Source organism: Hemiscyllium ocellatum, chromosome 42 (assembly GCF_020745735.1).
Source record: "Hemiscyllium ocellatum isolate sHemOce1 chromosome 42, sHemOce1.pat.X.cur, whole genome shotgun sequence".
NCBI classification, from domain to species: Eukaryota; Metazoa; Chordata; class Chondrichthyes; order Orectolobiformes; family Hemiscylliidae; genus Hemiscyllium; species Hemiscyllium ocellatum.
Genome location: NC_083442.1, coordinates 20529286 through 20550284, shown reverse-complemented (window position 1 = coordinate 20550284; position 20999 = coordinate 20529286). Strand labels below are relative to the sequence as shown.

The 20999-nt window shown below is 43.7% G+C and overlaps 1 protein-coding gene across 1 annotated transcript in view; it reads right to left on the bottom strand.

Annotated features, from left to right (window-relative positions):
* The window catches only part of LOC132834808 (RNA-binding protein with multiple splicing 2), a 113174-nt gene that overhangs the window by 8273 nt on the left and 83902 nt on the right, over positions 1-20999 (bottom strand). The window contains exon 6 of the mRNA XM_060853856.1: positions 19156-19304. Within this exon, the coding sequence (XP_060709839.1) occupies positions 19156-19304 (149 nt within the window). The remainder of the gene's footprint in view (positions 1-19155; positions 19305-20999) is intronic.

Below are 20999 nucleotides of genomic sequence, written 5' to 3'. Positions count from 1 at the left end.
TTTTAAGGTGTGTCAAGCTTTGATAACTGAACCTTTACTGGATATTCCTATATTGATTGCAGTGCTGTCACCCAGGCACTCTCCACAATGATGGCTGCTCCCAAATTAACACCGTGGGAAGTGATTGCTGGGCCCCTTGCTGAGATATTTGTATCACTGATAGTCACAGGTGAGGTGCCGGAAGACTGGAGGTTGGCAAATGTGGTGCCACTGTTTAAGAAAGGCGGTAAAGACAAGCCAAGGAACTATGGACCAGTGAGCCTTGTCAGTGGGGGCAAGTTGTTGGAGGGATTCCTGAGGGACAGGATATACATGTATTTGGAAAGGCAAGGACTGATTAGGGATAGTCAGCACAGCTTAGTGAGACATTTTCCATGCACAAACTTGATTGAGTTTTATTTTAAGTAACAAAGGAGCAATGAGGGCGAGCAGTGGACATGATCCATATGGACTTCAGTAAGGCATTCAACAAGGTCCCCCATGGGAGACTGATTAGCAAGGTGAGATCTCATGGAATACAAGGAGAAATAGCCATTTGGTTACAGAACTGGCTCAAAAGGTGGTGGTGGAGGGTCATTTTTCAGACTGGGCCTGTGACCAGTGGAGTGCGACAAGGGTCGGTGCTTGTCCCTCTACTTATCATTTATATAAACGATTTGGATGTGAACACAGGAGGTATAGATAGTAAGTTTGCTGATGACACCAAAATTGGAGGTGTAGTGGACAGAAAGGAGATTACCTCTGATTACAATGGGATCTTAACCAGATAGGCCAGTGGGCTGAGAGGCAGCAGACAGTTTAATTCAGATAAATGTGAGGTGGGCGGCACGGTGGCACAGTGGTTAGCACTGCTGCCTCACAGCGCCCGAGACCCGGGTTCAATTCCCAACTCAGGTGACTGACTGTGTGGAGTTTGCATGTTCTCCCCGTGTCTGTGTAGGTTTCCTCCGGGTGATCCGGTTTCCTCCCACAGTCACAAAGATGTGCGGGTCAGGTGAATTGGCCATGCTAAATTGCCCGTAGTGTTAGGTAAGGGGTAAATGTAGGGGGATGCACTTCGACGGGTTGGTGTGGACTTGTTGGGCCGAAGGGCCTGTTTCCACACTAAGTAATCTAATCTAAAAAAAAAGTGAGGTGCTGCATTTTGGGAAAGCAAATCTTAGCAGGACTTATACACTTAATGGTAAGGTCCAAGGGAGTGTTGCTAAACAAAGAGGCCTTGGACTGCAGGTTCATAGTTCTTTGAAAGTGGAGTCGCAGGTAGATAGGATAGTGAAGGCATTTGGTATGCTTTCCTTTATTGGTCAGAATAAAGAGTACAGGAGTTGGGAGGTCATGTTGGGTTGTACAAGACATTGGTTAGGCCACTTTTGGAATACTGCATGCAATTCTGGTCTCCTTCCTATCGGAAAGATGTGAAACTTGAAAGGGTTCAGAAAAGATTTACAAGGATGTTGCCAGGGTTGGAGGATTTGAACTATAGGGAGAGGTTGAACAGGCTAGGGCTGTTTTCCCTGCAGTGTCGGAGGCTGAGGGGTGACCTTATAGAGATTTATAAAATCATGAAGGGAATGGATAGGATAAATAGAAGTCTTCTCCGTAGGGTAGGGGAGTCCAGAACTAGAGGTTTAAGGTGAGAGGGAAAAGATATAAAAAAAAGGGACTTACAGTGCAACTTTTTCACTTAGAGGATGGTGACTGTATGGAATGAGCTGCCAGAGGAAGTAGAGGCAGCTTATACAATTATGGCATTCAAAAGGCATCTGGATGGGTATATGAACTGGAAGGCTTTCAAGGGATATGGCCCAAGCAATGGTAAATGGGACTAGATGTGGTCTACATGGACGAACTGGATCAAAAGGGTCTGTTTTCATGCTGTACATCTCTATAAGCAAACATTAAACATCTCCAGAGGGGAGATGCAAACTCTATTTAAGGAACTAGAGGGCATCGTTTAAGAACTGAGGGAAAGATTTGCAAGGGACCTGAGGGGCAACATTTTCATACAGAGTGGTGCATGTATGGAACAAGTTGCCTGAGAAATAGGAGGCTGATACAGTTACATCATTCAGAAGACATTTAGATATGTACATGGATAGGAAAGTGGAGAGATATGGCCAAACACAGGAAAATGGGAGTAGTTCACATTAGGAAACCTGGTCAGCATGGAAACGTTGGGCTGAAGGGCCTGTGTCCATGCTACAGGACTCCATAACACTGCCTGAAAATGTGGAGGATGTGGAGGAAAGAATTAATAATTTTCTGAATGGCTCTGGATCTATTAAAAAAAAGACTATTCATAAAAGGCCAGGGGAACAGCCGGAGAATGGGTCTAATGAGTAGCTTACACGGCAGAGTTGATGGGCCAAACTCTCATTTCAGTGCTTCATGACTTAAATTTGGGAAGGTTGCATATTTGAAATAAACTGAACTAATGAAGGCAGTCACATTCCAAATTGAGAAGTATTGTGGCCTCTGACATCTGAAAACAGTCAAAGAATAAAACTATTTAGCCAAATCATTTTGACAAGTTGTTTCAAGTGACAAGAACTGTATGTTCTGAGGCAGTTTTCCTTGGAAGCAAGGAAAGAGAATGAAAACATGGACTGCAGCTTTGGAGGGGAATTGTATCAGGGAGGAACCACTGATTTCACCCAAAAACCAGAGGAAACATTGCCCCTGGAGGAATTTCAGGAAGTCTGCTACTAGATACATGTAGATGGAGGCAAAAGCCAATTGAGATACTAATTGAACAACTTGGCAAACCTTGCAAAGAGATTTCATTGTAAACGATGAGCGTTCAATAGCTTTGAACAGGGAGAGGATAGATCAGTACTTTCTAAATGGTGGAAACAAATTCAGATCCATCTGCATACATTAAATAATAACGGACAGGTACAGAGAAAAGGGGAAGAAGCTAATGCAATGTTGGCACTCATGTCTAGAGGACTAGAATTCAAGATATAGGAGTCATTCTTCATCCGGGCAAAGCCATCAGGCCATATTTTGACTAGAGGGTTTAGTTCTGGTTATGGAACAGACCTGGAGATAGCACCTTATACTTGCCTTTTAAATAATGTAAACATTAGGATCTAGGCTGTGTTCCATTAGTGATTCAATTGGACTAATTACTAGGCTTTAACCAAAACACTACTTAACCCACAGTTAAAAAAATATTGGCACAACTTTACCTCCATTAAAATACCTAATTATTTAACTACTATTCATCAGCTGCTCCAATCTAGCAGCCCATAAACACACCCTTGGCAAATTCAGCAAAAATAAAAAGACTTTCCTCACTTGCCACCTTTTCCAGCCCAGGAGAAAGGAAAAGCCAAAAGCATGGATCTCCCAGTGGAGAAACCCCCCCAACTTCAACTGAAAGCCAAACTAGCCCCCCCAACCTCCCCACAGAGGTCATTGAGACTGACTCCACCCACTCATGCTGGTTTTGTCAAAATTTTAAAATTTATTGTGCTTTCACTGGTACAGGCATCTCAGCACCAGGTTGAGATTAGTTTTTAAGAAAAGCAGGACAGAACCAATCCCTCTTCAAAAGGCACACCTCATTCCACCTTGGACACCCCCACATCAGAGAGAGACATTCCACCTTGAACACTCCCACAGAGAGAATGCCCCGAGTTGGATAAAGTGATTAGATTAGATTACTTACAGTGTGGAAACAGGCCCTTCGACCCGCCGAAGCGCAACCCACCCATACCCCTACATTTATCCCTTACCTAACACTACGGGCAATTTAGCATGGCCAATTCACCTGACCCGCACATCTTTGTGACTGTGGGAGGAAACCGGAGCACCCGGAGGAAACCCACGCAGACACGGGGAGAATGCGCAAACTCCACACAGTCAGTCGCCTGAGTCGGGAATTGAACCCGGGTCTCAGGCGCTGTGAGACAGCAGTGCTAACCACTGTGCCACCGTGCCGCCCACAAAGTGCTGCATAGACTTAGCAGGACCAGAGGTGGTTCTCAGGTAAAACAGAGGTTTACTTAAACTGGGTCTTTGCAGGAAGTCATGGAGTGAGTTGATAGAGATTTAAAAAAGGGAATTAACGCAATGCCAAGAAGCAAAATACTTCAGACAATTTTACAGTCTACAACTAGGAGACAACCTTAATATAACCAGCACTACTTTCAGGAATGAATTTTGGAGATACACCATACCATGACTATTACAGAATCTGAGGTAAAAACAAATGACTGCAGATGCTGGAAACCAGATTCTGGATCAGTGGTGCTGGAAGAGCACAGCAGTTCAAGCAGCATCCGAGGAGCAGTGAAAAATTGACATTTTGGGCAGACCATGGAAACAGGCCCTTTGACCCAACTCTCCCAGGCCAAACAGATTCCTTAAACTGAATTAATCCCATTTGCCTGCATTTGGCCCATTTCCCTTTTAAAAACTTTTCCTATCCATCAGCCTGTCCAAACATCTTCTAAATATTGCAATTGTACCCACCTCTTACTACTTTCTCTGGCAGTTTGTTCCGTACATGTACCACCCTCTGCACATAAAAAAGGTAATCCTTAGGTTCTTTTTCAATCTTTTCCCCCCTTACCTTAAATCTATACCCTCTAGTTTTAGGCTCTATCCTGGGGGGCAGGAAAAATGGCCTTAGCTATTCACCTTATCTATGCCCCTCATGACTGTATCACACACTAAAGGGTAAGAGTGTGTGTGTGCGCGTGTGTGTGTGTGTGTGTATAGAAAAAAAACGTCCCAGCTTAAACGACTTGCAACTCAAACTTTCCTGTTCCGGTTACACCCTCAAATCTTTTTTGCGCCCTCTCCAGTTTAACAACATCCTTCCAATAGCAGGGCAGCCAGAAGAATTGTAAGCAGAGCTCCAAATTAGTTTTACCAATATCTTGTACAACTAACATGTTCTTCCAAATCCTGTAACTTCTTAAAATTAGATTCCCTACGGTATGGAACCGACCCTTCGGCCCAACAAGTTCACTCCCACTCTCCGAAGAGTAACCCACTCAGACTCATTCCCCTACCTTATATTTACCGCTGACTCATGCGCCTAACATTATGGGCAATTTAGCACGGCCAATTCACCTGACCTGCACATCTTGGGATTGTGGGAGGAAACCCACACAGACAGGGGGAAGATTGTGCAAACTCCACACAGACAGTTGTCCGAGGCAGGAATCAAACCCGGGTCCCCGGCAGTGAGGGAGCAGTGCTAGTCATTGAGCCACCCCAACTTAATGCTCTGACCAATGAAGGCAAGTGTGCCAAATGCCTTCCTGTGACACCACTTTCAAGGAACTATGTACTCATCCAGAGGGGTCTCTCTTCGGAGAACACTCCCCATGGCCCTGCCATTACTGTGCAAGTCCTGCCTTGTCTTGTTTTACCAAAATGCAACACTTCACATTTATCTGCATTAAACTCCATCTGCCATTCCTCAGCCCACTGGCAAAATTAATCAAGATCCCATTATACTGTTGGATAACAGTAGTTTATCCACTATACCACCAATTTTGGTGCCATCTGCAAACTTATGCACCATGCTTCCGACATTCTCATTCAAAATAGTTTAACAGTGGACCTAGCTTTGTGGCGCACTGGTCACAGGCCTCTAGTCTGAAGAGCAACTCTCCACCACAATTAAAGATGTTCAGTCTAAACTGAAGGGATGAGGGATGTATGATTGGCATTTGAGTTGATGGGTCAGGCTGTAATGGTACAGGCTTAAACAGACTAAATGGCCTGTTCATCTCCAGGTAACAGTCTACTGCATTTCTACATGCATGATATTTCAATGCAGCAGAAAATGAAATGGAGAGGAAAAGTTGGTGCTGAAAAGATTAAAGAGATTATAATTAACTGGATAGCTTGAACAAGGATACAATCTCTCGACAGGAACACGAGATATAGTGGAAACGATCAACTGTAGATCATACTGCCAACAGCATAGAAATTCGATGTTCCATTTCCTTGTACCTTTCATATATGATTTGTGAATCAAAATGAACAAGAGAAGGGTGTTGCAGCATCACATCTGGTTTTGTACCTTGACTCTTCCAACTAGTTTCTACTGGCCACAGAAACCGCCTCATTCCTGTTCCAAAGATAGAGATTCTTTAGCAGTTTCAGTCATGGGAGGCCCATCGATGATAGATGTTCCAGATTCAGGTTCCTTCTGGAGCACAACAATATAAAAGAAAGCTAACACACTGGGCAGGGGGACTGCTGCACTGAGGTGCCATCTCACCAATGTGGCATTAAACACCTGCCCTGAGTATAAAGGATCCCATGGCACCATTTTTATTAGTGAGGGACAGGATGTTATTCAGTTATTGCCTTATCCTCTAGTAAAAGTCTGAGATCAGTTCACTGATGGCTGCAGCATTATTATTTAACTCCAATACAGAAGACCTCCTTCCCATGTACGGCAAGGACAACATTCGGGCTTGAGCAGATAGTCAGCACCAGCCACTTATCTCCAAGAAAGTTATTGTTCCTACAGGCAGAGTCCTCACTAGGCCATATTCTGAATAAAGATCTGACCGTCTCCCTTTAACATTCACCACCACAGCTGAATGCACCACCCCCTATCAAAATCCTGGGGGTTGCCATCGATCAGAAACTGAATTGGACCAGCCATATAAATACTGCGGTGACAAGCGTGGGTCAGAAGCTGGGGAAGTCTGCGTGTAACTGGGTCATCAAAACTTGTGCAATACCTATTGGGCTCATGTCAGGCAGGTGATAGATTACACCTTACTTACCTGGAAAGTGGCAAACAGTTCTAAACAGGCTCAACACCATTCAGGACAAGGAGAAGGTACAGAAGCCTGAACACACACCAGCCAGTTTTGAAACAGTTTCTACCCTGTGGTTAGAATACTGAATGAACGCACAAACTCTTAACATTTGCCTGTACGTGTATTTTTGATTTTGCTGTTTACCTATTATTTACTACCTGTGTTATTCAACTCTGATCTGCCTGTATTGCTCGTAAGACAAAGCTTTTCACTGTGCCTCGGTACACATGACAATAAATTCAATTCAATTGACACCACAAGCACCACTTTTAGCTTTCACTTCCTTCACCACTACAGGGGCCGTGTGTGCACTCACAACAGGATGCACTGCAGCAACTTTCTTCAACAGCACCTTCAAAATCCACTGCATCTACCATCCAGATAAGCAGGAGAAAGACAGTGGGAAAACAGTACCAGCTGATTGTCACCCATTCAGCAATCCTAAAGTTCTTGCCAACAGCACTGAGTCTAACTACACCACATCGGCTGCAGGAGACACTAGAAAACAGCTGACCACCAGCAATTACAGATACTGGTTTTGCCAGTGACCCTCAGCCAACGAGCCAAAAGCATTTCTGCTCGAGAGCGCTTGCTACAAAACCAATGGGGCTGCTGCTTTCTATATTACAGGTGACCATGTCAACAATGGCTGTGCAGTACATTGGACACTGCAGTAATCACTGAAAGCACTACACAAATACAAATCCTTTCTAGGCTTTACACAGTGATGTGACATCTCTGGCATGACCTCCGTGTTTGAGCTGTTAGAACAAAATTCCAATTAGTGATATGCTCAGGTAACCCAAAAACAACAAAACCAGGAAGTGCTGGTCTTTAGCAGAGGCATGAGAATTAATTTATGGACGTTTACGGCTGGAGGGGCTTACAATAAGCTGTCTGAAGTCGGTAGAATCGAACAGCTGAGGGGGTAGTGCTGCATATACTTTAGAAAGGATCTACTGACCCACAAGGCAAAGTGCAATACAAGTTCAGAAAAATAAAATTGGGATGCCAAACAAAGAAACTACACAAAACTAGCAGAGCATGCCCTGGAATTTAGGAAGGTAATTTTGTTTTGAAGTTTAGGATAACAAAGAGGAGGAGTTGAAATGCTCTCGCTCCAGGACCAGGATTTCAGTAGGGAAATTGGTTAAGTGGAAATGCTTTCACTTCAGGAGCAGACGAGAAATAGCCCCGAGGCATTTCAGGATTGAAATTATGGAACTGTTTTACACAGAGGGGAGAAATTGAGAATCTCTCGGATGGTGGTAAGGATCCACTGCCATTTAGTCAACGCAGTTTAAACATCTCAGGGCAATAACACCAGTTATCATCTGCAGATGTGCATTTACCGAGGTACATAGAACAATACAGCACAGTACAGGCCCTTCAGCCCTCAATGCTGCGCTGACCTATGAACCAATCTAAGCCCATCCCCCTACACTGCCCCATGTGCTTATCCAAGGATTGTTTAAATCTCCCTAGTGTGGCTGAGTTAACTATATTGGCAGGCAGGACATTCCATGCCCTTACCACTATATGAATAAAGAACCTGCCTCTGACATCTGTCTCAAATCTATCACCCCTCAATTTGTAGCTATACCCCCTCATACAAGCTGACATCATCCTGGAAAAAAAAGACTCGCTGTCCACCCTACCTAATTATCTGATCATTTTGTATGTCTCTATTAAATCCTCTCAGCCTTATCTCAAAGGAGAACAGACCCAAGTTGCTCAGCCATCCCCAAGACCTATGCTCCAGACCAGGCAACATCCTGGTAAATCTCCTCCTTTTCCAATACTTCCACATCCTTCTCTTAACCGGGCAACCAGAACAGTACATAATATTCCAAGTGTGGCTGCACTAGCAGTTTGTATAGTTGCAGCAGGACACCACTGATCCGGAACTCAATCCCACCACCAATGAAACCTAACACACCGTATGCCTTAACTGCACTATCAACCTGGGTGGCAACTTTCAGGGATCTGTGCACACAGACACCCTCTGCACATCCACACTACCAAGAAGTTTTCCATTGACCCAGTATTCTGCCTTCCTATTATTCCTCCCAAAGTGAATCTCCTCACATTTATCTGCATTGAGCTCGTTTGCCACCTTTCAGCCCAATTCTGCAGTTTATCCAAGTCTCTCTCCAACATTCTTTCACACTGTCCCCACCACTCCACCGACTTTAGTATCATCTGCAAACTTACTAACCCATCTACCTGTGCCTGCGTCCAAGTAGTTTATAAAAATGACAAACAATAGTGGTCCCAAAACTGCTCCTTGTGTCACACCACTAGTAAGGTGCCTCCAGGCTGAATGGTTTCCATCAACCACCACTCGTTGCTGTGGTTCTGTTCGCCGAGCTGGGAATTTTAGTTGCAGACGTTTCGTCCCCTGTCTGGGTGACATCCTCAGTGCTTGGGAGCCTCCTGTGAAGCTTCCTCCGGCATTTATAGTGGCTTGTCTCTGCCGCTTCCGGTTGTCAGTTCCAGCTGTCCGCTGCAGTGGCCGGTATATTGGGTCTAGGTCGATGTGCTTGTTGATTGGCACTCATCCACAGATTCTCAAACTTTGAACCACTTGTTGCCTTCTGACAGAAAATCAGTTGCTAATCCAAACTACCAAATCACCTTCAATCCCATGCCTCTGCCTTTTCTCCAACAACCTACCTTGTGGAACCTTAAAGGCTTCATTAAGTCCTTGTACACCACAAACTGCCTACCCTCATCTACAGGTTTCTTGAAACCAAGAAGCTCATTGCTTAGTTGGCAGGGATAAAGGAACAATTAGCAAGCAGGATGTGGAGATGGGAATAATGGGCCATTTTCAGATTGGCAACCTATAGTCAACCACAAGGACATTTCCTACACCCTCAATGTACCGCTGTACTTGAAGGAAGGGGCGGGATATTTGGTTGCCACGTTAGCCGATGATAGAGGTGGAGGAAGACAATTTAGATCCTGTTGCAAAGTCCTTTAAGGTGAGTGGGCAAAAAATGAGGCAGTTACAGCTTAATGCAGGAAAGCATGAAATAATCCAATTTAGCAAAAATTAAATAAAGGCAGAATGTTGCAGTGGGATCTGGGTATCCTAACAAGTGAATCAAAGTCAGAATGCAAACGTAGAAAGTGCTTAAGACCACAAATTGAATTTTGGTATTTGTTAGGGAAAGTATAAAGATTGCAACAGACATTCAGGACCTTCAGTGAGACCACAGCTGGAGTACTGTATAGAGTGTTGTCTCCTTAATTTCATTAGCAGTGCAGGGCCTTGATTATTTGAATGACACGGTTAGGGAGCATTACGTCAGGTAACTGAGGTGGCTCTGCATACAAAACGTTCACTCAACTAACCCCTGGGTTGAAGGGGTTAGGCCGTGGAAAGAGTCAAGATACACATCATGCAACGAGTACAAGTAGTGACCAAGGTGAAACCAACATTAGAAGAACTTGGCAGGGTGCATAAGGAGAGAAGGGATTGAGTCAAGAACATGGGGACAGAAGTTAAAAACCGAGTTATCTTTAAAAGATGGAGCGGAGGAGAATTTGGTGGGTCAGTCTGTGGAATTCTCTTTTCCCAGAACAGCATTGGAGATCAGGTCGTTTAATCAATTTAAGGTCACGAGAGACAGATTTGAGGAGATCAACAAAGGGAGTCAACAAGAGGAAGAGTTGGATTACAGCCAGGTCAGATCAAATGTCAGAACACAAATAGAGGGAATAAATTGCTCCCGATTCTAATGTTCTTGAAGTCCTTTACTTCCATCAAAATGCAAAAATCACACTCTGGCCTTTTGATGTTCAGGGAAATCTGGAACACACCGACTCTCAGGATAAGGGCACACTTTATTTGGCCCAGAGGAGAATTGCGTCACTTGACAGGTTGTGAATTTTTGAGATTCTCTACTCCCGAGGATCGTGGAGGATTCAGCGTTTATTATGTCTACAGTCTCAGGGAATTGAGGAACATGGGGATCAGATGGGAGTTGTGAAGCTGATGGCCAACATCAGATCAACCATGATTATAGTCAATATCAAAGCAGATTTAACCAGAGTTGGAGACAGAATACAAGCACACATTCAGCCCATTGAATAGTAGAGCAAGCTCAACATGATTATGGTTGATCCTCCAACTCTGCACTCTGTCCCCACTTTCTCCACAAGAACACCACCTCCTTCCTGAAAACAAATGTTTTTGTTTCAACTGTGGTAGAGTATTTCACAGGCTCACAACACACTGGTTTGGGGGTGGGGGAGGGAAATTTTCAGTCCTAAATGGCCTACCCCTTAGTTCTGGGTTCAGTCATTGGGAACAGCTTTTCTTGCATTTAGCCTATCTAGCCCTGTTAGAATTGTATAGATTTGAGTTTCCCACCTCCATTCCTCTGAACTTGTGAATATGGTCCAAATAAATCCAGTTTTTCTTCATACATCAGCCCCGCCATTCCAGGATCACCAGAATCATATGCAGGGCTCCACATGTGGCTTTACCGAAGTCTGTACAGCTGTAATGAGATCCCAACTCCAGCACTCAATGCTCTGACCAAAAAGAGGTAAATGTGCCAAATGCCTTCTTCACTACTCTACCCATGACATCACTTTCAAAGAACTGCATACCAGGTCTCTACAATATTCGCCATGGCCCGAACATTACCTGTACAAGTCCTGCCCTGCTGAAAATGTGTTGCTGGTTAAAGCACAGGATGCTGCCTAACCTGCTGTGCTTTAACCAGCAACACATTTTCAGCTGCGATCTCCAGCATCTGCAGACCTCATTTTTTACCCCAAGTCCTACCCTGGTTCGTCTTAGCAAAATGCAACACCTTGCATTTATCAGCATTGAAGTCCATCGGCCATTCCTCGACCAAGTTTTGTTCTTAGATAACCTTAAATCATTATCCACAAGAACACTTATTTTGTCGTCATCTGCCAACTCGCGAACCATGCGTCTATTCTCATCCAAATCATTCATATGACAGACCGTTAGCTTCCACTTGCACCTCTGGCAGGCCTGGCTATTGTCACATTTGCAATAAAGTTTCTCATTTGCTACATGAAGAGCACCTCCTGAATTTGAAACTCAGTTAACCCTTCTCTTCACGGCCTTTATTCATAAAAGGAGACAGCTGCCAACTTCTCTCGGCTTATTCTAGGAAAGTTGCACTCAGCCCTCAAACCCTGATACTCTTCCTCAAAAAAAAGTGACCTCTAGAGGTGACCACTCATGTAAATAGCTCCGTTTCTGCGATCTTATGCTTTTTTTTTAAAAAAAACAAAAAGCCAGGGTTCCAGTCTGCAATTTTTCCCCCTCTAAGGAAGGCTTCAACTTGGTCCAATACCTTCAGAGTTTTGTGTAGATACAGAGGTTTCAGTTCTTTGGCCCTTGAAAATTTGGAACAATTTGGGGTAAAACATCTCCATATAGAGTCAGATATGTAAAACATGGAAACAGATCCTTCGGTCCAACCCAGTCATACCGGCCAGATATCCCAACCCAATCTAGTCTCACCTGCCAGCACCCAGCTCATATCCTTCCAAACCCTTCCTATTCATATACCCATCCAAATGCCTCTTACATGTTGCAATTGTACCAGCCTCCACCACTTCCTCTGGCAGCTCATTCCATATATGTACCACTCTGAAAAAGTTGCCCCTTGGATCTCTTTTATATCTTTCCCCTCTCACCCTAAACCTATGCCCTCTAGTTCTGAACTCCCCGACCCCAGCGAAAAGAGTTTGCCTATTTATCCAATCCATGCCCCTCAATTTTGTAAACTTCTAAGGTCACCCCTCACCCTCTGATGCTCTAGGGAAAACAGCCTCAGCCTGTTCAGCCTCTCCCTATAGCTCAAATCCTCCAACCCTGGCAACATCCTTGGAAATCTTTTCTGAACCCTTTCAAGTTTCACAACATTCTTCCGATAGGAAGGAGACCAGAATTGCAAGCAATATTCCAACAGTGGCCTAACCAATGTCCTGTATAGCTGCAACTCCTGTACTCAATACTCTGACCAATAAAGGAAAGCATACCAAACGCCTTTTTCACTATCCTATCTACCTGCGACTCCACTTTCAAGGAGCTATGAACCTGCACCCCAAGGTCTTTGTTCAGCAACACTCCCTAGGACCTTACCATTAAGTGTATAAGTCCTGCTAAGATTTGCTTTCCCAAAATGCAGCACCTCCCATTTATTGAATTAAATTCCATCTGCCACTTCAGCCCATTGGTCCACATTCTGTTGTAATCAGAGGTAACCCTCTTCGCTGTCCACTACACCTCCAAGTTTGGTGTCATCTGCAAACTTACTAACTGTACCTCTTATGCTCGCATCCAAATCATTTATGTAAATAACCAAGCACTGATCCTTGTGGCACTCCACTGGTCACAGGCCTCCAATCTGAAAAAGAACACTCCACCACCACCCTCTGTCTTCCACCTTTGAGCCAGTTCTGTATCCAAATGGCTAGTTCTCCCTGTATTCCATGAGATCTAATCTTGATAATCAGTCTCCGATGGGGAACCTTGAACACCTTACTGAAGTCCATATAGATCACATCTGCTGCTCTGCCCTCAATCCTCTTTGTTACTTTCTCAAAAAACTCAATCAAGTTTGAGAGACATGATTTCCCATGCACAAAGCCATGTTGACTATCCCGAATCAGTTCCTGCCTTTCCAAATATATGTACATCCTGTCCCTCAGGATTCCCTCCAACAACTTGCCCACCACCGAGGTCAGGCTCACTGGTCTATAGTTCCCTGGCTTGTCTTTACCCCCTTCTTAAACAGTGGCACCATGTTCGCCAACCTCCAGTCTTCCGACACCTCACCTGTGACTATCGATGATACAAATATCTCAGCAAGAGGCCTAGCAATCACTTCTCTAGCTTCCCAGAGCTCTCTGGTACACCTGATCAGGTCCTGGGGATTTATCCATTTCAAGACATCCAGCACTTACTCCTCAGTAATCTGGACATTTCACAAGATGTCACCATCTATTTCCCTACAGTCTATATCTTCCATATCCTTTTCCACTGTAAATACTGATGCAAAATACTCATTTAGTATCTCCCCCATTTTCTGCAGCTCCACACAACGGCCACCTTGCTGATCTTTGAGGGGCCCTATTCTCTCCCTAGTTACCCTTTTGTCCTTAATGTATTTGTAAAAATCCTTTGGATTCTCCATAATTCTATTTGCCAAAGCTATTTCATGTCCCCTTTTTGCCCTTAAGTATACTCCTACCTTCTTTATACTCTAAGGATTCACTATCTATCCTGGCTATACCTGACATATGCTTCCTTCTTTTTCTTAATCAAACCCTCAATTTCTTTAGTCATCCAGCATTCCCTATACCTACCAGCCTTCCCTTTCACCCTGACAGGAATATACTTTCTCTGGATTCTTGTTATCTCATTTCTGAAGGCTTCCCATTTTCCAGCCGTCCCTTTACCTGTGAACATCTGCCTCCAATCAACTTTCAAAAGTTCTTGTCTAATACCGTCAAAATTGGCCTTTCTCCAATTTAAAACTTCAACTTTTAGATCTGGTCTATCCTTTTCCATCACCATTTTAAAACTAATAGAATTATGGTCACTGGCCCCAAAGTACTCCCCCACTGACACCTCAGTCACCTGCCCTGCCTTATTTCCTAAGAGTAGGTCAAGTTTTGCACCTTCTCTAGTGGGTACATCCACATACTGAATCAGAAAATTGTCTTGCACACACTTAAATTCCTCTCCATCTAAACCCTTAACACTATGGCAGTGCCGGTCTATGTTTGGAAAGTTAAAATCCCCTCCCATAACCACCCTATTATTCTTACAGATAGCTGAGATCACCTTACAAGTTTCTCAATTTCCCTCAAACTATTTTGGGCGGGGGGGGGGGGGGGGGGGTCTATAATACAATCCCAATAAGGTGATTATCCCTTATTTCTCAGTCCACCCAAATAACTTCCCTGGATGTATTTCCAGGAATATCCTCCCTCAGCACAGCTGTAATGCGATCCCTGATCAAAAAGGCCACTCCCCCTCCTCTCTCACCTCCCTTTCTATTCTTCCTGTAGCATTTGTATCCTGGGACATTCAGCTGCCAGTCCTGCCCATCTCTGAGCATGTTTCCGTAATTGCTATGATCTCCCAGTCCCATGTTCCTAACCATGCCCTGAATTCATCTGCCTTCCCTGTTAGGCCCCTTGCATTGAAATAACTGCAGTTTAGTTTATTAGTCCTACCTAGTCCCTGCCTGTTTGGTACAGCTGAGAACAGAAACGAGCCAGTCTCAGATTGACCTCTTTCCTCACTACTTTTGCCAATAGCAGTGAAACCTCCAAAAGCATTAGTTTATCAGCTTTCAGTCTCTTAATGAAGAGATTTAAAAAAGATCAAAAAAGTGCTGCCATTATTGCCTGAAGCCTTGAAACACTATCCTTAGGTCTGCTGCTTTTAATTACCATGACAACTGGTTTCAAATTTGTTTTGGAGTCTTACAGAAGTACACATTACTTTTAGGGATCACCTTGAAAAGGACTTGGGTCTCTGGAAAAGGTCAAGATTTGAGATTATTTTTAGACAAGAAAGGTCTGAAGAAAAAGGATGCCACAAATTCATTTTCAGCGATGGCAGTGTGAGATGGAGCTAGAGAGCTTTACAAATTTTACTCTAGCACAACGCTTACACAAAATATTCAATTGAATTGGAGGTGTGCACTTTAATCTAGCAGGATTTTGGATCAGGCCATTCCTTCTGCTGGTGTAGGTAAATCTTCAACAGATTTCAATTCATATGCTTCTGCCATCTCTGGAAATTTGGCAGGCAGTGCAATATTTGGTTTCACGTATATTAAGAGCCTAACAAAATTTAATAGTTCAAGAGTCACTTTAACCCTGGAGGTTGTTCATGTGTCTAAACAAAGCCGAATCAAATTAGGGAATTGAATATTTAGGAAATAGGTTTTTCTCTATTCTTGAATGTGTAACAATATCAGCAGCCAGCATGCTCCCACCCCCCCCCCCCCCCCCATTTATCTCTCCACCCCGAAGTTCCCAGCCTCATTCCTCAAGGGCTTGAGCCTGAAATGTCGATTCTCCTTACTCCTCTGATACTGGCTGACCTGCTGTGCTTTTCCAGCACCACACAACACTAATCTCCAGCATCTGCATTCCTCACATTACCCTGGGGTGATTTTAGAATCCCAGGTAAATGAGGCTGAATTTGGATTCTATTTCCCACAAGAGAAAAAGCACTTCCAAAGCAAAACCCTGTTGGTCAACCACAGAGTAAACAATGTCAAGTGGCCAGGAACAGCATCATCTCACCTCGCATCTAGATTAGTCAATAAGGTGCACCTCTCAAAAACACCACAGAAGACAAAGGGGGTAGCAGGCATCTGATAACTCAGCAAATGGTAAACCATAAAACAATTTCACAACTTAAAATTTCATCAGCAAACTTTAGTTCATAGTGCAGCCACGTTTAACATGTTTCAGCCAAACAGTGATCCATCTGACAACAGCAACAATTTGAGATTGAACAAAGAAACCCATCAAATCTGAAAGCATTACACTTGCTACGTGCAAAATAACCTTGCGTGGTCTGTAACAAAATTAGCTCAGGGCAGAGAGTGGACAAGAGCAATTCTAGCCCTCTTCAGAGTTTACTCTGAAACTAGCCCCCTCCTTTAACAGAGTCAGAAGAGGCAGAGATTTGAGACTGTACCAGGAACGTTTTCTGCAGTCAGATCCAATGCTTCAGCCTTGCAGAGAGACAGAGTCAACCAGGTCAGGTGCGCACACAATGCAACCTTGGAGTACTGAAAGCCAAGTGGATTTGAAATGGATCTTCTGGGCTCAAGGGCCAAAATGGAGGGGAACAGATCAGATCAGTCTCCATATTGTTCCTAAAGCAGAGTTCTCAAATTGGACAAAATTATGAAGGATCGATCAGGAAGGGAATACTACACACAGATCCCAACTACACATGCCAGAGACAAAGCATCAAACATTGAAATTTACAGGATTAATGGATTAGATCTTAGTTTATTTCCACTTCATTTCCTCTTCTAGGCCTCACTATATGCCTTCTCTGCAGCAGTAACATTGTATTCCTCACTTTGTTCCATTACCCTGATGCACTTTGTACAGTCTGACCTGCCTGTACTGCGCACAAAACAAAACTTCGGTGTCCCTTGGGACATGTGACAATCAAAAAGGCACTTCCACAACCAGGTGACAAGAACTGGAGTCTTTAAATTGTGAATAGTTTTTGAGCAAATTACTTGTTCTGTGGGTGGCACGGTGGCTTAGTGGTTAGCACTGCTGCCTCTCAGCACCAGGGACCTGGGCTTGATTCCAGCCTCGGGCAACCATGTGGAGTTTGCACATTCTCCCCGTGTCTGTGTGGGTTTCCTCCGGTTTCCTCCCACATTCCAAAAATGTGCAGGTTAGGGTGGATTGGCCATGCTAAATTGCCCATATAGTGTTCAGGTGAGCTGCATTAGTCAGAGTAAAACCTAAATGCCCATTCTCCTGCTCCTCTGATGCTGCCTGACCTGCTGTGCTTTTCCAGCATCACACTCTTGGCTCTGATCTCCAGCATCTGCAGTCCTCACTTTCTCCTAAATGTAGAGAGCGTGATAGGTTCAGGGAGTGGGCCTGGCTGGGGCACTCCAAGGGTCAGTGTGGTCTTGCTGGGCCGAAGGGCCTGTTTCACATGGTGGGTATTCGATAATAAAACACCAACTGACAGGAAGCTGGACTGCAGTCAAGCTCAAAATACACAAATCAATAAGAAACTGTCTCTCCCCTCCACAGTCACCAACTGCATCAAATCAGAAGTACCAAATTGGAACTCAAGTTACACACCGCTCCTTGGATGCTGCCTGACCTGCTGCGCTTTTCCAGCAACACATTTTCAGCTCATTCCATAGGACATGCAGGTCCAGCAGACTTAATAGCAGTTTTGGTGTCTAAGAGATTGCAGTCAATTCATTCCAATTTGACCAGTCGTCCAAATCACTGCAGTAAACCGCATCAACATTTCTACTTGAGGTATCTCTATCTTGGAGAGAATCAAAAGTTTTACAAAAAAGTACAGCTGTAAAATAAGAATGGTTTGTAACAAAACTGAATATAGTTTTGCTTTTCTAAAGCAGGTGGGAAAATAGGGGTGGCACATGGCTCAGTGGTTAGCACTGCAGCCTTACAGCACCAGGATCCCAGGTTCGATTCCAGTCTAGGGAGACTGTGCGAACTCCAGACAGAGTCTCCCACTCTCTACGTGGGTTTCCTCTGGGTGCTCTGGTTTCATCCCATAGTCAAAGATGTGTAGTGTTAGGTGCATTAGTCAGAGGGAAATGAGTCTGGGTGGGGCACTGAGGATTGGTGTGGATTTGTTGGGCTGAAGGGCCTGTTTCCATATTGTAGAGAATCTAATCTAAAAAATGCAACTTGGAAATACTCTCTCTTTCCCTCCTCTTATTCCTTAAGAGGAAAGGTATTGAATTTTAAACTGCAGTTCTAACAAACTAGGACATTTCATCTGTTAGTTAACAAAACCCACCTTAACTTCCATGCATTCAAACAGAGCAATTATTTCCCAGCATAACAAACAAGTAGAAAATGGGAATAATGTTTCTATCCTTACTGCTCAGAGATAGATGACTACTATGTCTAGGTACAATATATACCTCTGTAGAAAGTTCAAATTGGTGAATGTCATAAATAAGCCATTTTTTTATTAGGCTTTAATGAATAGGAAAGAAAAGAGGGTCTAAAATTAGCTCACCCCCTAGCCCATTTAAGAAACACCATCTTCAAGACAGCTCCCATTAAAGCAATGCACCACTGCACATAAAAGCAAACAATTAAGTACAATGCATTAGTGTTTAAAGAAAATCTCGGTTTTACTTACTGAATTCGTCTAATAATCCATTCTTGCTTGAAGTTATCCTGCACAACCACAAGCCTTTGACCCCTGAAAACAAGGTGTGTCTAATTCATTCTAGACTAGTTACAGCACCATTTACTGCCCCCTAGATCCAAAATGAAAGTAGTGTGTGATCCATGCAAAAATAATCTGTCTCAAGGCAGTAAGGATTGGCGATGCGGCAGTTGATTGGATTAGGGCCTGTGTATTAGTAAGAAAACCGTGGCTGATCAGGTACAAAAACAAAATGGAGAAAGAGAGAGAAAAAGAAAGGGGGGGGGTAAAAAGAAGAGAGGGGGAGAGAGAGTTGTTTCGTGAGGCAGAACAGAACAAAACTAAAAATCAGACTGGAAGGAAGAAATCAGGACCTGTGCAGAGAGGTGCTAGGAGTGCTCGGTGGCTGACACAGCTACCGTTAGTTACCTGAGCGTGAAGTGCAGCAGCTGCAGCTGCAGCAGCAGGGTAGGTGAACGCAGTATGTGGAATGGCAGGGGTCAGCTCTGTTGTGTACAGTGGATAGGGAGCCCAGGCCTCTGGAGATGCAGGGATCAGTGCTGTTCCTGCGAGGTCATCTGAAACACAAGAACAGAGTCACGGGTTTAGTCCAGTCGACCTCGGAAGGGAAGGCGGCCACAAAGGTCGGCAGTACATAGAGACTCCAGAGAGATGTAACACAGGGTTCAAGTCCAAACAGGTAACTTGACTTGGTCAGAGATTCACACAAAGGGTGGCCCTTGAGTCAGTCAAAAACCACCACCACCTAACTCTTCTAAAGCCATTTTGGGCCAGTGAAGCCTTGGCATTAATACATTTTTTTAAAAAGTAGTTCATTCATGGGACAAGGATGTCACTGGCTGGACCAGCAGTTACTGCCCATCCCCAACAGTCCTCTGGGCAATTAGGGATGGGCAATAAACGCATAGAAAAAATCTAAAGAATTCCTCAGTGTTGAGAATTTAGGCCTCTACCATCCTTACAGGCAGCAAGTTCCAGATTTCCACGACCCTCAACATTTGAAAAACATTTTGCTCTTGCATTCCCTCTTCGCTTTTTACTTGATAACTTGTGGATTTATTCCATTGACTTGTGAAGTTTATAGCAAAACACTAAAGAAAGGCGACAAGAGCACAACCTGTGCACACAAGTCAATGGAAACCAGGATTCAGGACATTTGTACACAAGTGTCACCTCCCTAGAAAATACCAAGATATAAACTACATTGCAACATGAGGGAAAAACCCCAATTGAAACCAACAAATGTTTTAACCCGTGCTCTAACGTTAAAATTGGAGGACAAGAACCATCCCAAAGGTCACTAAAGTAAAAAATTAACAATTAAAAGCATCTAATAATAATTAACCATAATTTACAACTCCTTTCTGTAATCTCTTACTGTGCCTTCTATAATACTTGTTCGATAAAACCCCCGATTTAAGATATACTAAAACATTTAAATTTCAAAACCGGCCAGCTGTCAAATCTTCTTTGTACCTTCCTCTGTTAGCTTGTCATCTTAGGGTTTCTGTTTCACAGGTCGTAGATAGATAAAGGTACCTTAGAGCTATACTGCAGGCAGTTGGCATGTGTTGGTGGCTTGGCAGTTCTCCTCCAACTGTTTGATTTATTTAATATTTATACCCCAAAGCATCAGATCGTCCGACTGAATTTCGTATTTTGACCATATTCAAGCCAAACTTGGAGTTTAGTATCTTGGGGCATAATTTAAACTGATTGGCCAGATTTGAATGTGGTCTCGTAGGAATCCAAGTACTGCTAGCTGCTCAACCAAATGATACATTGTAAAGTCTCCAGCACTATGCTTGCAAAGTCATTCAACTCTCAAAAAAAAGGTACAGTACACCTCCATAACTATCTCAGCCTAAAGCCAACAAATAGAGTTTTGAGTTTCCACCAGATGGAACGGTCTGAACTCTGGCTTCCAGTATTTTGAGGTCTGACGTTTTGTAACTAAACATATGGAGAGACGATTATCTACAAGGGAAAGCAAAAGCTTCAATATATCCAACAGCCTTTTTTTTGTTGCTAGATGTTCAAGCTAATGCTCACAAGAGTGATTGGACAGTTGAAAAATGTAGGTTAATTCCAGTTCTTCAAAGTTCATCTTATTAATACCCATTCCTACAGATGTACAGCACTGAGAAAAACCCTTCAGTCCAACTCGTCCATGCCAACCAGATATCCTAAGTTAGCCTAGTCATTTTGCCAGCACTTGGCCCATATCCCTCTAAACCCTTCCTATTCATATA